Consider the following 20075-nt stretch of genomic DNA (forward strand, 5'->3'; position numbering starts at 1 on the left):
GTTAATTTTTTTTAATATTTAAAAATAATAATAACAATCTGAATAAATAAGAACAACAGTTGAAACTTTTCGTAGTACTTTTTTGTAAAAAAGTTGGTTTTATTTGTTCTTTTTAAAATACTCAAACAGTTGTATTTGTTCATTGTAGAGTTGTGTCTTTTCACTATATTTTATCCATATTTTTTCATCACAATTTTTTGTTCTAATAGGTGTGTCTATTTAAATAGTCATATATTTTGAACTCTTTATATATTTGTCTCTTCATCAATAACTAACAAATCATTGTTGTTGAAACAATTTTTTCATTTTATGTTAAATCTAAATAATTTGAATATTAATATCTAATATTCAATTTTATTCTATAATCTAACAAAAAATTTAGAAATGATTATAGTAATATAAAAAATTAATAAAACTTAATATAGAATTTACAGTTATGTCTATTTATCATCACTTTTCGTTAAAAATTATTTTAATATTGAAAATTTATTTTATTTTGTTCTTAAAAGTTGTGTATTTTATTTTTATTTTTCCATTGATACTGTTTCACTCTTTATTAAATATATTTATAATTATAATTATTTAATAGAAAATTACATTACTCGTTATAACCATTAGTTCAATATTCTCAGTAAGGATCACTTCGTCATAATGATCTTTTTTGTTGTAGCTCTTTACCATAATTCTTCATAAAAATATCTTATATTTATAATACTTTAAACAATAGGTTTTGCAAAGTTGCATTTATTCTACATAATATTTTTTGTTATAAGTTTTCATTTTGATGATTGTGTTTTTAGTAACAGTTTTTGTATTAAAACTATTCTATTACATTCAAATAATTTAATAATGTATATTTTTAAATTTTAAATTCAAATAATTTTATAAGGTATATTTTTAAATTTTAAATTTAAATTATTTTTTTTCTAAAATACTTCTTTCTCGCAGAAAGTCTGAGTTCTAGTATATTTAAAAAGATATTTTTATTGTTTGGTTACCATTTACTATTTAATTCATTTTTTAAAAATTTTTTTTTAATTCCTTAAAAATTGTTTATTCTATTCGAGATTGTTCATTTTGTTTTTATAATAGTTACCAGTACGAAAAATAGTACAAGTTAACCTATCTTTTGCCGAATACACACATAGTGAACCTAAGAAGTATAATTATTAATAATAATAAAAACGAGACTTGACAAATAAGCACATCGTAGCTAGAGGTAGAACAAACCATTCAACATACCGTAGGCCTCAGAAAATAACCAACACCAAGGGACTTCTTCTTCTTCTTCTTCATGTTCATGTTCTTCTTCATCTTCTTGTTCCTCGTGATCTTGTTCTTCTTCTTGTTCACGCCTTCCGTTTCTTGTACTTTCCCTACAATGTTGGAATCATCGCCACCATGGTAGGAAGCATCCTCCTGACGAGAAAACCGAACATTGTAAGGCAAAAAGTCCAACATCCTCCGTTTATGAGCCCTACTAGAGAGATACGTGGAGAATTTTTCAAAGTCTTCCTCAACATCGCCAGGGCAGCAATCTGAGCAAACACAACCGGCATATTCACCCTTTTCACTGCGCTTGCGCTTATCCTCCTCATCAAGAAACACTGTCGGAAGAAAGCTTTCAACGGAATCATATTGAAGTAGGTTGGATTTCCCCTCCATACTTAGGAACAGAAAACTACTCTCGATTTTTTCCCCATCACATATGACCATAAAATTAGCTGGAGATGGATTGTCAAGAGCATACTCAGTAAGCCAAATCGCAATGGTATTGCAACCGGAGTTGCTCTCAAGAGAGATTCCACCGTAAAAGAGTCCTCTCAAGATGTCATGAGGGACGTCTGTTAGTGCTCCCACGGCAGTGATCTTGACAGTACCAGAGTAGCCACTTCTCTCCAAAAAGTCTTTAATACTCGGACCGACCAGACGAGGATCAAAGGAAGGGGGTAACGGACACGTGATGATGTCCCAAAAGACATAAGTTACAGCCTTTCTTGCTTTTCTCATCACACTCACTTATAGGCAACGGGTCCAACAACTGGGATCGATGTTGAGCACTAGAGATATGCGTGGCGAAATTATCAAAGCCTTTGTAAGCAAGAGCAGGGTAGCAAAGTGAGCAAAACCAGTAGGAAGATTCCCCAGTTTCACTGCTGCACGTATACTCCTCAAGTGCCCCCCCCTGACTCTGCCGGAAGAAAGCTTTGAAGAGAAGCATATGGAAACGGCGGAAGAAGGTTGTCACAATTTTAGGTATCGATCATAAACCTCGTGGATTCTTGCAACGGATATGACCATAAAATTAGCTGGAACTTCATGGGTGTGGATGAACTCAAAAAGGAGACGCACAATGTCTGAGGAAAAACCGTAGGGGAGATTGGTGAGAGTGATTCCACAGGAAGAGAGTGCCCTCAGGATGTCAACAGGGACGTCTGTTAACAGGCCAGCGGCAATGATGAAGCAAGGACCAAAGTATCCTTCCTCCACCAAAAACCGTTTAATGCACGGAGCAACCAGAGGAACATCAGAGCAACAGGGAACAGGATACGTATTGATGTCCCAAAAGACAAATGTTACAGCCTCCTGCTTTGCCACCCTTGGTCCTGAATACAGAGGACACCAGTCCCACGTCATGAAAGGATCCCGTCGAGAACCAGCTGGGGGAGCGAAGTCTACATCATCACCGTTATCAAGTGTGATCCGTTTTTGAAGTAACTCTTCATGTTCTTCACCACGGAGATGCGTGAAGAGATCCTCAAAGACATGGCTAGGAGGATCACGCTGGCAGACAAGGCAATCCCACAAGGCAGATTCAACTGTTTCCTCATCAGGTGCCCCTGAATCTTGCTCAAGAAGGCTTTGAAGAGACTCATAGGGACATGGCTCAAGAAGGTGGTGTCCCGTATAACCTAGGTAGTCAGAAACACCAGTGAAGATATTCGGATCGGATATGACCATTATATTAGCTTCAGAAGGTGGATTATTCTCGGCAAACGCACAAACAACCCCGCTAGTGTCTGAAGAACCTGAACCGTAGGGGACGTTAATGAGAGAGATTCCACTGGAAAAGACACTTCTAAGGACGCGAGCGGGGACGTCTGCTAGTACGCCAACAGCAGTGATGGTGACAAGATGAGAGTAACCACGATTCTCGAAATACTGTTTAATACACGGACGGACCCGACTAGGATCAAAGCCAGAGGGAACCGGACACAGATTGATGTCCCAAAACACCGATGTTACAGCCCTAGCCTGCTCCCGCGTAGGATATTTCGTCGTATCTTAAGAAAACCTAAAACGAGAAAATCCAAAATTGGGAAAGCAAATTGCAGTAAGGTCTTTTTTTAATCTAGAAACAGCAGATACGCTTCAGAGAGAGAGAGAGGAACACGGACGTAATCGTTCCGAAAGGTTGGATCTCGATATCGAATAGGGTTCCATAATTGAAGCGAACAAAAAAATATCAACGCCCGCATATAATATATAGGGGAGGCTGGAAACGGTTTATAATGGGCTTCATATTAATAATGGGCCTACAGTTTGTCTATTTTCTACTCAAATTTAATTTTCTATTTTAATGGTAATTTTTTTAAAAAAAAGTTAATTGTCCCCCCCCCCCCCCCCCCCATATGCGAAAAAACTTGAATTTCTCGAAAATAGTTTTAGAAATGAGTTTTGATTGGGTCATGTAGTTTGTCTTTGTCAACCAGCTATTTACTAAAGGATGGGTTTGTGTTTGAATTCATTATTTTTGGTTATGTTTGGAGTTTCATTTATAAGTATTAGTGCATGCTTTATAAATTATCACCTAAATATATATACTTTTTTTGGTCAACTAAGGCTTTGAATGGTTGTACAGTATGGTGTAAACCGGACAATGCATACCAATATTTTGGTATGGAAAACATTGGACTGTGGTATGCATACCCTAATTAATGTGTAAACGGCATAGAAAACAAAACGATTACATTTTCCACAATGACTGTCATTCATCTCATCATCTTGAAACTCTTTGCAGATAACGACTCTCTCTACGAAATTTGGGCTCAAACATCATTTACTATACCACATAAATAGAATATTCCATTATATATAGCATCATGATGCATCAAGTCTTTGGTAAGCTCTGCTTTTTCCAAGTAGTAAAGAATAGTTTGGTTAAGATTTGGTTACATCATTCTTTGGTCTTTTAATCTTTGTAACAAAAAATTTACAGACCAAAAACAAACGAAATTTGATTTGGTTAAGAAGTTTTAATCATTCGGATACAAATTTTGATACAGTTTTTTTTCATAGGATTCTCGAGCAAAATAACTTATAAGCATAGAGTCATCAATAGTTTGTAAGAGAAACATTTGGGACTCGTGGCAAGGACAACTCACTCATGTAACCGGTACATTAGACATGAGATTACAATATTTGACGTGTCATCATCATCCACATGTTGTTCACTTATTGGTTCCATAATCCAGATGTTTTTCTCTTATTGGTTTAGATGGTTAGATCTCACAGATTATGTAGTTGTAGTAAACAGAGAGAAGATCTAATAGCATGAGTTTAATAATTTAACACTTGTCAACTTTAGATCAGCCTTTAGGATCTAATTTAGGTGTACAATTAGATTCTCCCTCTCTTCCCATGTTTTGATCTGCAGTTCTATTATCCACGTCGGACAAATTTTTTTTTCTTTCAATTATATCTATATATTTTTTCTTATTATTACACAATATATATAAATATTTCGTAATTATGTATTTATTAACCATTAGATAATCGTAGACACTTATACAAAATCTAAATTTTAATGTTTTGTTAGCAAGTATAATTGCACTAAACCATTTCTAGCTACTTTCAGATTTTTCTTTGTTAGTATAAACCTTTTTATTGTCAACTATTATTGTAATAGTTTGATTATGCCTTTTTTTCTTCATATTTCTTTTTAAAAATCGTAGGTTGAAATAAATCGAATAGTAACGTGGAATTGTGACTTGGAAAAATCAAAGTTTGGAGAAGGTTTGGAGTAAAGAGAAGCACGAGCATTATCAAAAAAGTGTTCGAAGTTTCTATTTCGACGCCGACCACGCAAGAATACACATACGTAACTTGGTCAATACAAAGATCACAAGCAAATGCACACACACACACACACACACACACACATATATATATATAGTCATATAGAGCCATAATATATAAATCTTCCCCATCAAGAACACAAGAAACTATAGCGCAAAGGTTGATAGCTAAACTCAGTTAGTAAATGCCGAGCTACATTTCCTTCGTTGTGTTGCTCTATATGTCTCTTTTCATTTTTTCTCCTCGGACAAACTTTGTATGTGCATCGAGGCCTTTATTAGAACTCAAGAATCCAGGGCACACGAGCACGAATACCATTTACACAAGCGGTGGTGAACAAGACGCATTTCGCGGTGGATCCGTGAACGATTGTTTGCCAAAAGGATTTCACTTTAATTCAGCTCCTAGCCGCTACATTAACAGTCATCCTTTAGGTTCAACACTTTGTTCTACAACAGAGAAAGCCATTCCTGAGCCTTGAAGTAACGAATCCCCTACAATATCTCATGAATTTGATATGCTTGTATGTATAATTTTCACCCTTGTTCTTTTTCAAATATATATATATATATATATATTTCTCTCTATGCTTGGGTTATTTCTTGAATAAAACCCATGTATGCATGTATTCTTTAATTAATTGTGTTTGTACTCTCGTGTATAATATTTAGCAATGTTAAATAATATATGAAAGAAAAAAAAGAAAAAAGTAAATTTATAGATAAAGTTGTTGTTTAGAATTTATCAACACAATTTGTTTTTTCTTAGCTCTCACAACTTTTGTCCAAAAAAAAGCTCTCACAAGAAAACGTTTTATGTTGTGCTCTCAATTGCAATCGATAAATATGAGATGCTCGAAGAGTTTCCGAGCAAACAGTCATATTATATACTAATAAATACCAATAATGACAATAACTAAACAATCAGTTTTCTTTTTGTTGGTACCGTAACTACTAACTAAATAATTGTCTTCCAATAATTATACTGGTTTCTGAAGCTTTGACCAATTTCCAAATTATTTTAGAACAATTACAGTAAAACTGTAATTATTTTAATGATTAATTATTTATTAGGTTTTCACTTTTCAGTTTTCACTAATCACTATTTACGTACTGTAATTGATGAGTTTTTTTTTCTTGATATATATTTTTGTTTGTTCTCTCTAAATAAATGACGTAAATAATTTTGTTCACAAATTATTACTGTGTGGAAAATGCAAAAATCCATGTATCTGAAAAAAAAAAAAAACATCCATGATCTATAAAATAATTTGGAAATTGGTTCCCTAAAAAGAGCCTTTTAATAAAGAAAAAGAAAAAAAGAAACTCGATAAACGTTGGTAGGAGTCAAGCTGCACGATAAAAAAAAAATCGATTCAAAAGTTTTAATTTGAAGATTCTTTCTTCTTCGTCGTCGTCGTCGTCTTCAACTCGCCACCAACGGCGACCAAAACTTGGAAACGATCATCTCTCAGCTGTAATTTCCTTAATTATCTATTTAGGGGTCAATTATGGGATGTGCTGCTTCTCTTCCAGGCAAGTTTTTTTTTTTTTTTTTTGTTCTCTCTGTATTTTGTTGATTTTTTTATTTCTTTCCCGATTTTGGAATCAAAATTGAGAATTTTTAGAGACCCTCGAGTAATATCATCACCAATTTTCATAATCTGGGGTTGAATTAGAGAAGCTTCCCGAAAAATTGGGGATTTTGATTATTGGGTGTTAGGGTTTGCGAATCGTCTTAATTGGAGATTATTGTGTTTTGTGTGAGTAGCAGAGAGGAACTCTGGAACGTTAAGTGGTCTTAACAATTCTGAGAATGCTGTTTCAGCTGATGCCACAAATCTACGTGTTAAGGTGCCATTATTGTTTTTTGCTCTCATTTTTTATTAAGAGATGTTGTGACTGCTTTTGTTGCTTGACTGATTCATGAGATCTCAAGAGACAACAAACCCACTTACTGTTGGATTCACTTGAATGCAGTTAGTTCTATTAGGTGATTCTGGGGTCGGTAAAAGCTGTATTGTCCTTCGATTTGTACGAGGTCAGTTTGATGCTACATCTAAGGTAAGTAAAAAAACCTTGTTATCTAATTGTCTTTTATTGACCTATCTCAACACTTGTTTTTAGAACTCTGTGGTCTGATATGTGGCATGTGAATGGGTATAAACAGTATTCTTATCTGCTTTGAATCTTAAAACTACTAGTTATGTATTATCAGGTAACTGTTGGAGCCTCGTTCTTGTCCCAAACAATAGCCTTGCAAGACTCTACCACAGTGAAGTTTGAAATATGGGATACAGCTGGGCAGGAAAGGTGTTACATCCTTTGCGCAGATTTTTTTGTGTGTGCTTAGTTTGTTATATAAACGCTTTGCCTGCTTGCTAGGACTAATCTGTATTCACTTCATTTTATAGGTATTCTGCTCTTGCACCACTATACTATCGTGGAGCTGGAGTTGCTGTTATTGTATATGATATAACCAGCCCTGAATCATTCAAGAAAGCACAGTATTGGGTTAAGGTATGTTTTCATTTTCAAAGGGTTCCATTTCCTTTATGTTCTTAGGATTCATGCAATCGCTTCTGAGCTGAAAATTTTTGAACCATAGGAAGAGTGAAAATTGAAATGACTGTAACATTGATTTGCCCAAATTCCTCCAACTTGGCAGCTATCTTGTTGCTGATATAGTCGAGTGACTTGCCATCCTTTATGACAGCCACTCAGAGGAAACGATATATCCAAACATAAGCCAGCTTTTTTTACTCAGACATAGAATATACTAGGATACCGTACTGTGATTGTTGAGCAACTTGTCGACTTCTCTGACCTTTCTGACCTATTAATGTGCACCCTGGCTCAATACCATGAAACCATTTGGTACAACTCCGTGTAGGAAGGATATTAACATTTTGTTTCTCTAGTGCTGTTGTTTACCCCCTGCCCTTAAATCTGATAGGAATTGCAAAAGCATGGAAGCCCAGATATTGTTATGGCTTTGGTTGGTAACAAAGCTGATCTACATGAAAAAAGAGAAGTACCAACTGAGGTGAGTATGCATAAAAAATTTCATCTAGATTCAGTAGACCATTTTGTTGTCACTTGCTTCTTCAGCGCAAATCACATTTTCTCTGAAAACAGGATGGGATGGAGCTTGCAGAGAAGAACAGCATGTTCTTTATTGAGACGTCAGCCAAGACAGCAGATAACATAAATGAACTGTTTGAGGTAAGCATATCTTTATTGCCTCTGGATTATGATCTATGGTCTTGTCATATGCATTTACTGAGCTTTTGTCATCCGTTACCTTGGATATGGAGAATGAAAATGTGATAGGCAGTGAGATCTTTGGTTACTGATTGTGTTATCTTATTATTTTCTAGCAACTTCCAGGATTCCATTTAGTAACTTGTTGAAAACGAGCGTTATAAAAGTTATTTTGACATGGTTTTTGGTGTATATGGATCTAACTTGTTGGGAGTGTACATGTCTGATAGGAAATTGGCAAAAGGCTACCTCGTCCTACTCCTTCGTCATGATTGGAGTGTTGCTGAATCATCTCATCTTCAGGGAAAGCAAAGAAAACCTGTTTCCGTACTACTAATCTTTTCATACTTTAAATGTAATGTTCAACAACAATAATTCTCTATATGTGTGTTGTATAATGTGAAGATTTGATGTTGAATGGAACTGGGGAATATATTGCGAACCTCAAAAGTGAAAACCCAAGTTAAATTAAGCAATGAATCATCAGTACATATATGAGTAGGGTTCATGTGATTCCATCAGAAGTAGAGAAGAGTAAAGCTTACTTCGAAGTTCAAATGATCAATGCATGCATTGTTGGCAAATTTAGTAACAGGTAGATTCAAAGATCATAGCACATGAGAGAGAGATGATTCCATAATTTAGGTTTTGACTTTTATACTCAATAAAAACCTAAATTAAGAAATAACTTGACCATTTCAAAGAGACTAAAGCAGGTTTGAGACATCCACTACATACAAACGGTCATTACAACACATGAGACGATTCTTCATAACTAGACCTACTCAGAGGTCGTGGTCCGAAGGTTTTGACTTCTCTTAATATTATGTTTGTTTTGATCAACTTCAATTAAAATACACAATAAACATGAATAATATAGATCAAATGCTTAGATATATAAACTTAAAAACGACAAACTAAAATAGAAACTTGTTAATGTCATTATTGATTGGTCTGAAAATGGACAAAAAGTGACATTTTCATGTCCAAACACGTATTTCTTTGTCACGTTTGGTTGTAATAATAAACTGTAATGTGTATTTGTTCCTCCTTCACCAAGGAGATTCTTATTTTGTTTCTTTAAAACCCCTTTGAGAAGCCCCGGGGAGCAAAATCTAAGAGATGGGATTAACGAATTGTTCCCACGAGGAGCTGATGAGTCGAATCGTTGACTCTGTCAAAGCAATTTCTGGGTTTTCGTCTTCGAGGGGTTTCATTGGGAGGATCCAAGGCGATCTTGTTCGTAGGATCACGCTTCTCAGCCCTTTCTTCGAGGAATTGATTGACGTCAATGTAGAATTGGAGGATGATCAGATTCTAGGGTTCGAGGTTATGAGCATCGCTCTTGATTCAAGTCTTGAGCTTTTTCGATCGGTCAATGGAGGAAGCAAGCTTTTTCAGGTTACCCACTCATTACTTTGCCTCTCTTCTTTAAGGTTTTTATTATTTGTAAACTCTTTGGCAAAGTTAGCAAATTTTCCATTGTTTTCTTTCTATTTCGAGGGTTTTAAAGATTTTGGTGTTTAGGGTTTTTGCTGTTTGTCTTTGTCTTTCTATTCTCGTTTATGGTGAAGAGTCATATTGTTTTAGATTCACTAGCATTTCGTCTTATGTATTTTGATGTTCTGCAAAAATATGTTATTGTAGTTGTCATTGCTTTGGTGATCAATGATTTATGTAGAATTGTGTGATTTGTTTATTGTATGTGAGCTCACTACCGTCTCTATAGCTCCAAGAATTCACCTTGAATGAAAAAGTTGAGACCCTTTTTTCCATGTTCTCTCTGCTGGCAGGTCTTCGATAGGGGTTCTATTGTGCAGAAGTTTCGCGACATGACAGTGGAGATAGAAGCAGCGTTAAGTCAGATTCCTTATGATAAGATTGAGGTATCAGAGGAGGTCAAAGAACAGGTATTTCCCAAGGCATATGGTTTTTGTGGTTTGAAGATTCAGAGAGTTTTCTATTTCTTTCTTTCTGTTGGTTAAATCTGTTTGCTCTCTGAATTTGTAGGTAGAGCTTCTGCATTCTCAGTTCAAGAGAGCAAAAGAAAGAGGGGATGAGTCTGATGTACAGCTTAGCCATGATCTAGACATTGTAGAGAATGTGATGGATCCTGACCCTAAAATCCTCAAAAGACTATCACAGGAACTCCAACTCAGTACCATCGATGAGCTGAAGAAAGAATCGCATGCAATACATGAATATTTTCTTTCATATGATGGGGACCCTGATGACTATTTCCAAAGGATGTCCTCACTTCTTAAAAAGCTGGTAGACTGTGCAACTATGGAAAGTTCAGAACCCGATACATCCACCGGCAACCGAATCATTTCGAGACATCGTTCTCCTGTTATACCAGAGTATTTTCGTTGTCCGATATCACTTGAACTGATGAAAGATCCTGTTATCGTCTCCACTGGCCAGGTCTGGTTTTGCAAGTTCCTTGTGCATTGTAGTGAATTTGATTATTACACTTGTGTGTTTGTTGTTATAGCTGATTTTTTTGACCTTGTAGACATATGAAAGATCATCCATTCAGAAGTGGCTGGATGCTGGTCATAAAACCTGTCCGAAATCTCAGGAGACACTTTTGCATGCTGGATTAACACCGAATTACGTGTTAAAGAGTCTCATTGCTCTGTGGTGTGAAAGCAACGGCATTGAGTTACCGCAAAATCAAGGGAGCTGCAGAACCACAAAACTAGGAGGAAGCAGCTCTTCAGATTGTGATCGAGCGTTTGTCCTTTCCTTGTTAGATAAATTGGACAACGGTACTACAGAACAGCAAAGAGCTGCAGCTGGAGAATTACGGTTACTAGCCAAGAGGAACGTGGATAACAGAGTTTGTATCGCTGAAGCTGGAGCCATACCATACCTTGTAGATCTTCTATCCTCACCAGATCCTCGGACACAAGAACATTCTGTGACGGCTCTTCTCAATCTTTCTATAAATGAAGGGAACAAAGGAGCCATCGTTGATGCAGGAGCCATAACGGATATAGTAGAAGTGCTTAGAAACGGAAGCATGGAGGCTAGAGAGAACGCAGCTGCAACCCTTTTCAGTTTATCTGTTATAGATGAAAACAAAGTGACAATAGGTGCTGCTGGAGCTATCCAAGCCCTTATAAGCTTGCTCGAGGAAGGAACCCGAAGAGGCAAAAAAGATGCTGCAACAGCGATTTTCAATTTATGCATATACCAGGGGAACAAATCAAGGGCGGTTAAAGGCGGTATTGTTGATCCTCTGACCAGATTACTGAAAGATGCAGGTGGCGGAATGGTGGATGAGGCTCTAGCCATTTTAGCTATTCTTTCGACAAACCAAGAAGGGAAAACAGCGATAGCTGAAGCAGATTCGATCCCTGTGTTGGTTGATATTATTAGGACAGGGTCACCGAGGAACCGGGAAAATGCTGCAGCAATACTTTGGTATCTATGTATTGGGAATATGGAGAGGCTAAATGTAGCAAGAGAGGTTGGTGCAGATATTGCCTTGAAGGAACTTACAGAGAATGGAACTGATAGAGCAAAGAGGAAAGCTGCGAGCTTGTTGGAGCTCATTCAGCAAATCGAAGGTGTTGTAGTATCTACTGTTTCATGAAAGCCTCGCTCTTGTGGAATGCTGTTGTTTGTTTCAGTGTAGGGTATGTGTATAGGTAACTTTGGATTGAGTCTGACAAAGTAATCTTATGTAATGACGTTATGTGTAATTATTGACTCAAATTTGTGTATAATTTTATTTGATATTTATAAACAAACCTATTTTTATTTGCGTTTGTTTTCAAGTATTATTAGGTCCATTTTATCAAGTTTGGTATCGTTTTTTTACACATCTAATACAAATCATATGTTTGTCCATTTAATTATGAAAGATGTATCAAGAAAACATCATTGAATTTGTACAAGAAGATCATGTTGTATCTCACTCCAAAAAGATAAACTGGAATACTCTACAACATTCGAATAATTTTCAGTCGGCAACCAAAATGATCCAGAAGACATACAAAAAAATAAATAAATCAACACACACAAGCTCAAAAGAGAAAAAGATGAAACATACTCTGTTACGAATCAGCCTAGTTTTTCCATGAATGTTTCTATCAATGTTGCGCCATTGACGATTTTTGTTGTAGCAATAATCAAATCATAAGCCATTCCTTCCTGAAAATTAATTATGCAGACACAAGATTGGAGGATTCAGCTGACAAAACGAGTTACCTTTTAATAATGAGCTCTTGAAGTTTGCATATTACCTTCGAGGCGAGATACCGTAGAGCAGAGATCTCAGCAAATGTTACACCTCCAATGAAGACAACAAGAATGATTGAGCGTCTTCCATCAGCAACCCTATGATGATGTCACATAAAACCCCTCACCATTAAAACAGTTCAATGTTTTAACGTTTTGAAGAAACTACATTTGTTGCAGCAAAATTTTTACCCATTTGAAGCACCATGCAATGAATCAACTGATGGACTACTTGGGAATCCACTCTGCACAGAGAAGGTATATAGTGATATATTTGCAATCGACAAATAGTCGAAAAGAGAAGCTATAATAGCATAACATATATGGAAGCCTTTTCATTTTATCTCTCTAAATTGGGTAAAGGAGGAACTGTACTGACTCTTTTAGTTTCCAAATGTGGTCCTGGCAACAGTTTCAAAATGTCTTCCATAGGGCGCCTGTAAGGTAGATTGAGTCATCAAATAAACCAATTTCTTTCAACATTCATCTATTATGGATTAGTAAAAGCTCTCTTACGTGCAAAAGAAAAAAAAAGGTTTCTCAAGTTCCGGCAGTTTTTTATTTTGCATCATGTAATTTTCTTATTTAGGAAAGCGAAAGTGTTACTTTAACAGGCTACATAGGCAAAAGTTTCGGATAGAATGCAAGAACATACTAACCATCCAGAATGAATAGCTTGTTGGATAAGACGAATGCTAAGAGGAGCATATCCAGAATAGACATAAGCAATATCATCATGCCTGCACAAGAAATTATGTCGAAATCGACATGATATAAGCACTTCACTTCATCACTAATAAAACTTGGTGCAAGACCTAGCAAATCAGATTTATGCAGACACAAAATGAAAGCAAAAATGTACCATATGAAAAAAGCATGATCGCATTAGCCACAAACAAGGAAAAACTGATACAAATGCTACGAAACTGAATATTTAGCCAATTGTATTGTTAGATCATGCATTAGAAGAATAGAGCCAATGCTGTCGTTAGATCATGAATTATAGATTACGAAGGGTATCTGCAGATATAGGAATGGAAATAGAGCTTTCGAGTTTGCATATTTCTGGACTAGACATCTGGACATACTTCATAAGCTTAATCCCATTAACAAAATCAATGAAGTATAGCATGTATTCAGTAGAGAAAGCATAACGCAAAAGAAGATACCTCGACTTATCAGTTTCTTCAACTATAAGTTTCAGTGTACGTTTCACTGTCAGCCAGTTGCTTTTAAATTCCTGTCGGAACCAAACGAAGGTACAACGGGCCAGTAGAATGTCAAACTTACCTAACCATAGAGTAAAAGTAATTAACTCAATTCTAAACGGAAGCCAAAGAATAACCAAACCTGCTTCTTCAACAATCCTGCTTTTTCCAAGTTGTTCAATGTGACCACATGCTCAAATCCATAGCTGTGGAGGAGTTCCGTTCTGGAAGTTGAGACCCAAAGACAAGAATTGATTAAAAAAAGATAATTGAAATATACAATACAGAAGGCCTGATGGAAGCTTAACTTGCCTTATATAATCAAATTGCTTTTTAGGTAGCCCTGAGTTTGTAACAGAAAATAGAACTAATAGACGTAAGACATTAGTGAGAGGCTCTTGTTTATGGATCATCTCTTCTATGTACTCAAAGCATCTGCATTTAAAAACTAGAGAGTTAATAATAATCAATCATACCATAAAATTTAATATTCATTATGCCATCAAAGTAAAATGTTATTTCACATCCCTTGTATTAAAAGGAGTCATGAAATCTCCTTGAATAGAAGATTTAAATACAATTGAAGTGTTTCCTTAAGAAGAAACTTACATGTCATAACTTTCTGCCTCAACAAGTGTTTGTTCCATATCAAGTTGCGAAAGAAATGATTGCTTAGATGTGAACGTCGTCAGGTGCTGGGCAAGATGTATGTGCCTCTGGGAAAGAAAATACCATTACAGATTAGGATAAAGTGAAACTAAATTGTGGTCTGAAACTGTGAGATAATAGAAAAGGAAGTAAGTAACGTAAAGAAAACAAGACGATACTTACTGCCATCTCTGGTAATGAGTTAAGCTTCTTAACAAAGTCCTTTAGCTCAGAAACTGTCTGGGTCTGTGCAGCAAAAAAAACATACCCGATTCAAAATCTGGGTCCAACTACTAATCTAAGGGGGGGAATGTATGAATAGATTGATCATTAGTTCTCTTCAGGCTTAAACTAATAATGTGCCTTAGAAGACTCCTGATTGATGGCTAAGAAATTAGAAAACAAATATGTATTTACCATAACTTCAACCATGAAACAAGACTACTAAAGGAAGAGAGAAAAACGTACAGAATTAATTTCAGTGTAGTCATCCTTCATGGTTGTTGCTTTCTGACGTAAAACCTGCAATCATACTGCGTCTGGAAGATGAGGAAATAGAATCACATGTCATAAAGAATGAAAGCCAAAAGGCCAAAGGTCAACCTGTACAACGACTTCAAAGTTGAGATCTCTCGTCTCCTTGAACAACTTATCACTGTAAAATTAAGCATCCAAGAGATAAAGTTAACACTTAAACGTTTCCTACAACTGGACGTGTTGGCTAGTAAACAAATTTTCGTTTTTAGGTCAACATTCATAAATTCACTCCACACAAAGTTCTGGAATGAAATAAACAGATACACAACAGATAGCTTGGGAAGTCTAATCTAGCTATCAGTTTAGAAAGCTCTTTTGTGTGCATAACCAATAATACATGGGACTAGTAACAAAACATTGTGCCTATCCAATCCAAGAAATTCATTTTATGCATCATATTCTCTCACAAATCATTAGTAAAGTAAAACAAAAAGAGCCCCACTTGTCTCACACGATTGAATGAATCTATATATGAGCTAAGCAACTAACCTTGAATTAAGGGGAACTTTCATCTTTTTTCCCTCCTGCTGAACACCCATCACAGATGAGTCAACTTCGACAGCTCCATTACTGATATGCAAAAACTTTAAAGAAACGTAGGAGTCAGCTAACATAAAACCCAATCGACCATAATTCAAATCCAAATTTTGTATTGTTGTTAGTAATTATTGCACGCCAATGAAACCAAATAGTTCTACACCAAATTTACCTTCCCCAAATTCGGGAAAAGTACAAAAACTCAGCAGGATAATGACAAAGCCCGCAGGAATTAATTTGGCTCTCACACTTGTGTAAAACTTTATTATGAGACGAGTAACCAAAAACAATCAATATAACTGAGATTACTAGTAATACTATGATACATAAAGTCACAATCACTCCCTCAAGAGACTAAAAAAGTGCACTGCGGAAAAAATCTACTCAATACCTCGTCTATCAGTCCCTCATAAGTTAACTGGGAGCACATAGGAGTAACCATGTCAACCTGAAATAGAAAAGTAATATTTGAAACTGATAGCGCCATGTAAATACATCGTTTACAAGTATGCATTATAAAGGCATCAGCCAGTCCGAATAAGTGGGATTGTAACAAATATCTCTGCCTCTTAACCTTTCTATGCAGATTTCCAAATCCAGTGTTTGCGTCATAGCAAATAACTTTCCAATGTTAACATCAGACAGGACTCTTTAAAATTCAATTCTTGACGGACATCTTTGGGTTTTAGGATTTAAAATAACAGGAATACACATAATAATCTTACCTCTCTATCCAATAAAATGAGAGTATCCACTTCAGGCCTTCCCACCTAATATAGAACAAACATCATTCAGAATATTGGAAAATGGAAACTAAAACATCTTCTACAAATATAGGATAGCCGAGTCACTGAATAGTATAACAATCAAACTGTTTGAGGCAAAATTTACATCATTCGAATTGACAGGTTCCTCCACTTGCATGCGGTTTAGTATATCTGCAACACGAACTGACGCTTTGCCCTTTGCCCTCACTTTCGATATAACTCCAAAAGAAAACTAAGAGTAAGAATTAGTCATGAGTTAGTATTTGTGTGGATCCTAATGTAAAGAACAATGAAAGAAACAAACCTCAAGCTCATGTATGGCTTTTGCAACATGCCAAAGTGAGCTAACATCCCCATCCACAAGGCAGTCCTATCATTCAAAAACCATAGAACAAGATAAATAGGAAACCTCTAATTCTAAGGCCTCAAGGAAAAGGGCACATAAGTTATAAGTAAGAACTGGACCCATGAGAGTTCTACACACTTTTTCAGAGAGCTCAAGCTCAAATGAAATCACATCCTCATCTAGCGGAACCATATACAGAGGAAACTCCTTCACAGTAACCAGGTTATGCACTTTTTCCTGTTCTAGAATCTGAAATTAGCAGAATAAAATAATTATTCATCCATCATTCAAAAGGTGGTCAAAACAAGCAAACACAATCAGACATTGTATAAGACGATGACCAAATAGAGCCACATACCTTCTCACACGCAACTGAACTACGAGGGACAAAGTAAACGTAGTAGTCTCTCTGAATCGCTTTTGAAATATCATTCTGAATGTGAGAAGCTATGAATTTCATAAAACTGAGTTGAGAGCGAACAAGATAAACAACTTTTGTGCATTCAGTCTGAACTGGTTCCGCAGAAAGATGCCGTAACTCCAAACCAAGTTCCTATTAAGCAAAGAAAGATAAAAAAAAAAAAAATCAGACCAACACTAATGTTAAAACCAAACTCAACCTATAAAAGATCCTCCTTTTTCTCAACATTTTCAATTTTACAAATTACCTTGAGGGTAGACGTCTGGATGATCAATGAGACGGAACCACTGAGCTTTGGATCAATAACTAGACACTTGGTTCCACGAATCTACAATCAAAGTCACCATATAGAAAGAAAAAAGTCTTGAGGAATCTGTAAATCATCTCCCAAGTTCATTCTCAATGGTACGACATTGGTCCAGTAGTTTCATCCCAAAGAGAAGAGTTCAGAGTACAAGTGTGAGACAAAGGACGTTTTTTTTTGTTTTTTTCAAATTCTCAATAGAGATATGTTTGATCAAATATGTGACATTTATTGATCCCCAAAGGAAAAAAAAAACTAAAATTGACAATTCTCAGCGAACCCTTTTGGAATCATATGAAAAAGAGAGTAACGAGGCTTACGTCTTTGAGTAAGTTTACGAGCTCCTTCTGAGACTTGTCCCTGAATTAAAGAACATATATGAGAGAGGAGAAGAAGAAGAAGAAACGATCAACCGAACATTGAATTATGATGATTGACTCACCTAATGGATTTGAGATTGAGAGGAGCATTTTCCAAGTTGGGGATCTGCGCCATTGAGACACGATGAGATGATTGATCGCTGTTTCTCCTGCACCGTGTTAAGTCCACCGCTGTGGAAGAAGAAGAACACGGTGGAGATGATAATTAAAATCTCTAAATGGGCCTTGTTATGTATAAATAGGCTTCATATATGGGCCATAATGTTAAAATTCAATTTTAAGTGTCGCGTAACTCGTAACTATGGGATTTGGTGGTATCAGTGCGAAAAAAAAACAGTCTGGTAAAATATATTTTCATATAAGCATGTATATGTTATGAAAACATCATGATCTTGATGTGTTTTATTGTGTCTCAGACCTCAAGATCAACGTTACATCCGAGACAAACTGTTGGTTGATAATTGAAATTGGTCAACAGTTGCAACATTTTGGTCTAAACGTTGCAGTTAGTAATGTTTCACTAGAGAGCCATCAAGTCATTGTGTTATCGTGTCTATTTGTTAACTATATAAACCAATCTTGTCTTGATTTGTAAACAAAAAATTTCATGTAAATGAATATTTCAGTTTTCGTTCTTGTCTTCTCAAATCCTCTCAATCTAACACAAACAACATCAAGATCAACATCTGAGACAAGGAACATCTCTTGATCTGAGTCCAAAAACACATCAGACAAAATCATCTCTTGATCGTGTCAAAGAACAGAAACTCTAATAAAACTCTATTGATAAAGAACATAAACTCATACTACAACTGATATTTTCAAAGACCAGAAACTACTGATTTGCAACACAAAATTACAATAAACATCTCTTGATCGTTTCAAAGTAGATAAACTCCATAAAACTAAATATATTAGCTTGACAACAGGTCATTAAGTAGCTTGTTCTTTAAAGCCATTTCTAATTCACTAAGTGGCTGTGTTTTTGTAAGGAGAGTGTCAAGCAATTTATGCTTACTAAGCTTCTCTTCCATCTGAAACTCCAACAGAGACTTGTCTTCTCCTGTTGCTTCTTCATCCTCTCCATGGCTTAGTAGTGGTCGGGGGTGGGAGCTTGAAGACAGTGCAGAACGCTCCTCACACTTTCTTCTCTTTTTTGCAAGTGCAGTCGTTTTAGTATATGAAGATGAACACCATTTAGGAGCATGTCGAAGCTCTCTCCAAGCATGCTCCATGGTGAACTTCACCTTGTGATCATTCAAGTAAATTTCGTGTGCCAGCTTGATAACATCATTCTCATTCTGGGGGGCACTTTGAGTAGTTGTTGTTGTTGTTGTTGTTGCAAGAGCAGCCTCATAGCATCCAACAAACTTGAAAACTGAATCACTTATCTTCCTCCACCTCTGCCTATAATGACTGGGCTCTCTCTTTTCCTGACCAGCAAGCTTCGGACTTGATGCACAATAAGATGCAATGCGTCTCCAAAAGGCTCTCTCTATTGGATCCTTGTTCGTGTTTAGCCACGCACTGACCAGCACAACATCATCTGTGGATGACCATTTCCTTCTTGTTCTACGCTCTGATTCATCACTTAGTTCAATACTTGGTGAAAAACTCTCATAAAAATTGGTGGGTTCATCAAGGCTGTGTTGACTATCTAAGAGGTCCATACATAAACCCTCAAGATTGGATTGGATTCCTAGTTTCTGTGTTATAAAAAGGAGAAAGGGAAGAGAAATTATTCAAGGGTTACTTACCCAGAAGCGCCCAGCCCTCCAACCATCGATTCTCGCTTCGGATCCAGAGAAAAATTGAAGCTTTGAAGCTTCTGCGACTCGCTCGATCTCGATTTCGATCTCTCCAAAATGCTTTTGCTTTATTGATTTTTCAAGATTGTGTGATCTTCTTGAAATTTTTTGATTCTTCTCCCCAAATTTTAGTAAAATCGGAATTATCGAATTATGGAAATATCGATCCAAACCAAACCAAACCAAACATTTAATATGAACAAATCGCAAACCGAACCTCCTCCTCTTCAAAACCGTCATGAAGAACACGGTGGAGATGACAATTACAATCACTAAATGGGCCTCATTCTGGGCTTCATATATGGGCCATGATGTTAAAATTCAGTCACAAGTTGCATAAACTATGGAAACAGAATGGTGAAATATTTTATTTTGCTCATAAATCCAATCTCTAAATTATGTTACGATGATGATGTTAACATTTTTAAAGATGAGATTGTTGTTTTCCTATGAAAAAAAAATTGAAAATCACAAAGATGATGATTGATGATATTTCACCTTACTTAACATCAACATGGTCTGTTTTTGT

General features: G+C 36.0%; 3 protein-coding genes, 1 long non-coding RNA gene and 1 pseudogene across 7 annotated transcripts; 2 read left to right on the top strand and 3 right to left on the bottom strand.

The window, feature by feature from the left end:
- Nucleotides 1–1185: 1185 nt before the first annotated feature.
- Nucleotides 1186–3444, bottom strand: LOC147946125 (uncharacterized; annotated as a pseudogene).
- A 2807-nt stretch (nt 3445–6251) lies between these two features.
- On the top strand, nt 6252–8792 carry LOC104781352 (ras-related protein RABF1). 2 transcript variants are annotated; one of them, XM_010506008.3, is made up of 8 exons: nt 6252–6614; nt 6850–6932; nt 7059–7142; nt 7297–7391; nt 7493–7598; nt 8035–8124; nt 8217–8303; nt 8573–8792. In XM_010506008.3, the coding sequence occupies exons 1-8, from the start codon at nt 6590–6592 to the stop codon at nt 8612–8614; spliced, it is 612 nt and encodes a 203-aa protein (XP_010504310.1). In that variant the 5' UTR covers nt 6252–6589; the 3' UTR covers nt 8615–8792. The 2 variants fall into 2 exon arrangements, with proteins under 2 accessions (XP_010504310.1, XP_010504311.1); XM_010506009.2 differs by having other exon boundaries at nt 6853–6932.
- Nucleotides 8793–9253: 461 nt separating this feature from the next.
- Nucleotides 9254–12110, top strand: LOC104781353 (U-box domain-containing protein 14). The gene is made up of 4 exons (XM_010506010.3): nt 9254–9743; nt 10136–10252; nt 10353–10766; nt 10858–12110. Exons 1-4 carry the CDS (start codon nt 9465–9467, stop codon nt 11941–11943), a joined length of 1896 nt encoding a protein of 631 aa, XP_010504312.2. The 5' UTR covers nt 9254–9464; the 3' UTR covers nt 11944–12110.
- Nucleotides 12111–12238: 128 nt separating this feature from the next.
- On the bottom strand, nt 12239–17960 carry LOC104781354 (vacuolar protein-sorting-associated protein 33 homolog). Of its 2 annotated transcripts, none has more exons than XR_015597057.1 (22): nt 17801–17939; nt 17679–17718; nt 17302–17382; nt 16992–17186; nt 16772–16882; nt 16592–16657; nt 16412–16519; nt 16246–16290; nt 15912–15968; nt 15473–15567; nt 15050–15101; nt 14915–14979; nt 14630–14692; nt 14408–14514; nt 14111–14233; nt 13941–14022; nt 13760–13830; nt 13250–13330; nt 12970–13027; nt 12783–12835; nt 12596–12689; nt 12239–12503 (listed from the first exon to the last, which is right to left on the bottom strand). XR_015597057.1 is itself a non-coding variant. In XM_010506011.2 (22 exons), the coding sequence occupies exons 1-22, from the start codon at nt 17851–17853 to the stop codon at nt 12414–12416; spliced, it is 1779 nt and encodes a 592-aa protein (XP_010504313.1). In that variant the 5' UTR covers nt 17854–17960; the 3' UTR covers nt 12239–12413. The 2 variants fall into 2 exon arrangements, 1 of the variants encoding a protein (XP_010504313.1); XM_010506011.2 differs by having other exon boundaries at nt 14915–14968; nt 17801–17960.
- A 536-nt stretch (nt 17961–18496) lies between these two features.
- Nucleotides 18497–19773, bottom strand: LOC147946126 (uncharacterized). Of its 2 annotated transcripts, none has more exons than XR_015597059.1 (2): nt 19496–19773; nt 18497–19317 (listed from the first exon to the last, which is right to left on the bottom strand). It is a non-coding gene; the product is annotated as an uncharacterized LOC147946126 (long non-coding RNA). The 2 variants fall into 2 exon arrangements; XR_015597058.1 differs by having other exon boundaries at nt 18497–19395; nt 19496–19710.
- Nucleotides 19774–20075: the final 302 nt, after the last annotated feature.

Source organism: Camelina sativa, chromosome 4 (assembly GCF_030686135.1).
Source record: "Camelina sativa cultivar CO46 ecotype springtype chromosome 4, ASM3068613v1".
In the NCBI taxonomy this organism is placed as follows: domain Eukaryota; kingdom Viridiplantae; phylum Streptophyta; class Magnoliopsida; order Brassicales; family Brassicaceae; genus Camelina; species Camelina sativa.

What these genes read in the sequence shown, in the direction of transcription:
- LOC104781354 (XM_010506011.2), bottom strand. Translation starts at nt 17,853, where the DNA reads ATGGCGCAGATCCCCAACTTGGAAAATGCTCCTCTCAATCTCAAATCC. An exon ending in TTGCATGGTGCTTCAAATGG is followed by an intron (nt 12,690 to 12,782) that starts GTAAAAATTTTG and finishes ACATCATCATAG; the next exon opens with GGTTGCTGATGGAAGACGCT. An exon ending in TACGGTATCTCGCCTCGAAG is followed by an intron (nt 12,504 to 12,595) that starts GTAATATGCAAA and finishes ATTAATTTTCAG; the next exon opens with GAAGGAATGGCTTATGATTT.
- LOC104781353 (XM_010506010.3), top strand. Translation starts at nt 9,465, where the DNA reads ATGGGATTAACGAATTGTTCCCACGAGGAGCTGATGAGTCGAATCGTT. An exon ending in CAGAGGAGGTCAAAGAACAG is followed by an intron (nt 10,253 to 10,352) that starts GTATTTCCCAAG and finishes CTGAATTTGTAG; the next exon opens with GTAGAGCTTCTGCATTCTCA. An exon ending in TTATCGTCTCCACTGGCCAG is followed by an intron (nt 10,767 to 10,857) that starts GTCTGGTTTTGC and finishes TTGACCTTGTAG; the next exon opens with ACATATGAAAGATCATCCAT.
- LOC104781352 (XM_010506008.3), top strand. Translation starts at nt 6,590, where the DNA reads ATGGGATGTGCTGCTTCTCTTCCAG. An exon ending in CCACAAATCTACGTGTTAAG is followed by an intron (nt 6,933 to 7,058) that starts GTGCCATTATTG and finishes ACTTGAATGCAG; the next exon opens with TTAGTTCTATTAGGTGATTC. An exon ending in GATACAGCTGGGCAGGAAAG is followed by an intron (nt 7,392 to 7,492) that starts GTGTTACATCCT and finishes TTCATTTTATAG; the next exon opens with GTATTCTGCTCTTGCACCAC.